The sequence below is a fragment of the Parasteatoda tepidariorum genome, chromosome 3 (genome assembly GCF_982258835.1).
Source record: "Parasteatoda tepidariorum strain Cologne lab strain chromosome 3, Ptep-v5.0, whole genome shotgun sequence".
NCBI lineage: Eukaryota > Metazoa > Arthropoda > Arachnida > Araneae > Theridiidae > Parasteatoda > Parasteatoda tepidariorum.
The window spans coordinates 113576110-113579597 of NC_141757.1; the positions used below are offsets into that span (position 1 = coordinate 113576110).

At 30.9% G+C, this 3488-nt stretch overlaps 1 protein-coding gene across 1 annotated transcript; it reads left to right on the forward strand.

Annotated features, from left to right (window-relative positions):
• The first annotated feature begins 2398 nt into the window (after positions 1–2398).
• On the forward strand, positions 2399–2881 carry LOC122271356 (uncharacterized). The gene has a single exon (XM_043052337.1). It carries the CDS (start codon positions 2399–2401, stop codon positions 2879–2881), a length of 483 nt encoding a protein of 160 aa, XP_042908271.1.
• Positions 2882–3488: the final 607 nt, after the last annotated feature.

Below are 3488 nucleotides of genomic sequence, written 5' to 3' on the forward strand. Positions count from 1 at the left end.
TAAAGTTCTAGAAATGGGGCCATGTGTTTGGTCATGAATGGTTGAGTGATGGCGATGATGATTACCTTTCTCTATGTTTAGAATATAATAATGAAAAGTACTTAACAGCTTGAGCTTTTTAAAAATCTATATATATGAAAATGAATGTGTGTCTGTCGGTCTGTCATTTATTAACTCCTAAGCCATCCGACAGAAAGCTATGAAACATGGCATACAGATAGTTCCAAGCACGAAGAAGGTCACTGTCAACATTAGAGCATTCTGCGACAAACCGTTCCAGCTGTATCAGCGAATATCGAAATGGAATTTTCTGATTGGTTAAAAGTTAGCCATTGTTTTAAATTTTGCTATAAACGATTCAGTTTTCAAATATCTTAAAGATATCAACAGTGATATTTTCTATCTTATAGCTCTTTTCATTTAGAAATGCAAATTACATATACTTTAGTATTTAATTATATTTCGAGCAATTTTTTATGTCAGGTGAGCACAAGCACGTAAAATCAACGAGAATAGATTTCGTAATTATTGGTCGTATCACGGATTTAGTAATCGCGATCGCAACGCTCGAGTACGCCCTCTAGCGGGAGCCTGAAAACATCAAGCATTAATTTATTAACATTTCATTTAGTTCCATCAAAATCATTGATAGAATCAGACGTCATTTTTAGCAGCAAATAAGAAACAAAATTTCCCTAAGAAAAATGACGAAGAAATTGAAAAAACTCTCCAGAATTTTAGTAAATCTTTCAAGAACAGAACACGCCAAACAATTGAAGAAAAATTCCTCAATTATTTTTAATTTATATCATCAACAGACTTGCAACTGATGACTTCCGATTTCGGATACTGTTACACATGAGTTCATTACGGTAAAAGACATTTTTTCAGTCTTCAATTCTTTACAAATCAAAGTGAATTCAACATTACTTTCTTCATTCCAATGAATAAATGTGAATTCAGAACTGTAATAGTTATAGAATATTCTGCTTCGTTATAGAATAGTATATATTTCTGTATCTATATAATTCGGACAACAACAATAAAAAATCATCCGAATTACTTGAAATAGTGCCATTTGTGATGATTATTAATAAATTTTTATCGTTTTCTCGGTAACTATTTTATAGTTCTGAAAGAATTTTTTCCAACTAGAATTCAGCTATTCTGTTTTTAAGCTACATATTAAAATTCATATCGAGATCTTACAATTATAAAATTTTGCTGTGAGATGTGTTATCTAAAATTAATGAAGTGATAATCTTTGTATATATTATTTGAAAATAAAATTTTCAAACGAAGAACATTTCATTTGGAATTCTCCGGATTCATGAAGAAGGTGAGTATTATGATTTTTATAATAAAAAATTTGCTTGCAAATAATTTTTTTTCTTATTTGATGATAGTTCTCTGCAGAATAGTTTTTAACGACTGATTAAGAACTATAAGAATAAAAAAAAACAATATGACAGTTTTTTTTATTTCAATATGAGGAATTTTTAAAATCGTTTTTTTATCCAATGAATTCTTTGTTTTACGTTTTATAGTTTATAAATTTTAGATAAAAATTTTTGTTCAAATACTTTTTTTGAAAAATTAAATGGTATAACATTATGTGTTTATGTATACTTCTTGCATATTCTAATGTTTGAAGCAATATGATTCAGAAAAGTATGGAATAAAATTTCGGTACTTATGTATTAACGCCACCGCAGTTACAGATTTGGTAGTTTTTTAGTGCCGCCAATGGACACCAAAAATTTTTGCAGCAAATCATAAAATAAAACACTTTATTTAAAATCAAAGTAGTCAATCGGATTTCGGTGGGAAAGGGGCCGATATAGAGTTTAACATAGATTCAAAACAATCTCTATTTTATTTTCTATCTTAACAATCTCTATTTTATTTTCTATCTTAACAATCTCTATTTCTGTCGATATATTAACTCTAATAAATAATTCCAAATGAAATAGCATTTCCAAAACGTACGTTTACCAAGATAAAGTTTGATATCATGGGAATCGGTACATTTTCGTTATCTTGGTAAAATATTTCGCTCCTGAAAAAATAAAATTGCATCTTGTTTTGTTTTTGACAAATCCTAAAGACGAATTTTCGTAGAACAAAAAAATAGCTTCAAAGAAGAATTGTTTTTTTTTTGTTTGTTTCGTAAGCATTCTTTATTTTAGGTTTTTTAGTTTCTAAATATTGATTTTATTGAAACTTAAAATTTTTTGATAAAAATTGTTGTAAAAAAACTTTTCTTACAAAATTAAATTTTATAAAATTATGAGGCTTATGTATACTTATTGTTCATTCTAATTTTTGAAGCATTATGATTCTTAAAACTATGGAATGTGAAGTTAAAATAAGCCTTTCATGTTATATCATATCTTTAATGACAGAGATAGGTGAAAAACATAAAACGATTGCCTTACAATGGATCCCATCCCACTGTCGTATCCCTGGCAACGAAAAAGCTGATGCACTGGCCAAAAAAGGTTGCTTTGTTAATCAAGCCCCAAATAACTTGGTTAGCTATAAGTCCACTTCATTAATGATTAATCATGCAATTAAGACAACACATATATCATTGCTAAAGGAACGAACAAAAGAAAAATCGTGGGGAAATGACATTTTTAATCTCCCCGATTGCCCAAGAAGCAGTGCTGTAGCTGCCTTTCGTCTTGCTACCAAACACGACTGCTTATACGACCATCTTTTCCGTCTTAAAATAGTGGATAGTCCTGCCTGCCCCCTCTGCCGCAGTGGTGCGACGATGAATGCTGGACATCTTCTAAACTGTTCAGTTCTCACAAAGAACTGCATCTACTCCCGATACTGGGAGGCCAGAGAACTTTTGTTCAATTTAAGTTCTTGAATTAATTTTTGTGTTTGATGTTTTGCTTTTGTTTTTGTATTTTGTATATTTCATCTCCTTCTGTATTTGTATTTTTGTTTCATTTTGATCTCTGTACGGCGTTAGGATAATGTCCGTATCGCCTGCTGCATTGGAAATAAAAAAAAAATGTTATATCATCAAATTTAGTGCAACTATTTCTCGGGCATTAGGTTTTAACTCTTATAAGAATATACATATTTTTTTCTGTTTATGACGTCTACATTAAAGACGTCTCCAGAGTAAATGAATGACAGTTCATATCGAAATCGCAGGTATTCGTCTCAAACAACAACGCCCCCTATAGTTTGATGCGATCGCGAATAGTGAAAACTGTTTAATAAAAATAAAGGCAAAAGCAAAGTGAAACCACCAGATTTAACGTCGCCTGCCGAGGCATCATAAACGCTGTTATCGTGTCAAGCAAATCAATAGAAACTTTTCTTGGCGAATATATGTCAGTACATTCTGATTTCCAAATGACTTCATTCGGTGCAACAAGTATCGGTGCTCATATAGGCAGCCAGCGTTATTTATTACATTCACATGCAATCCTGCTTGACAGGGAAAAAATACATCGGAAACAATG

Excerpts from the sequence above, each read along its gene's own strand:
- LOC122271356 (XM_043052337.1), top strand. The coding sequence starts at position 2,399 with ATGACAGAGATAGGTGAAAAACATAAAACGATTGCCTTACAATGGATC.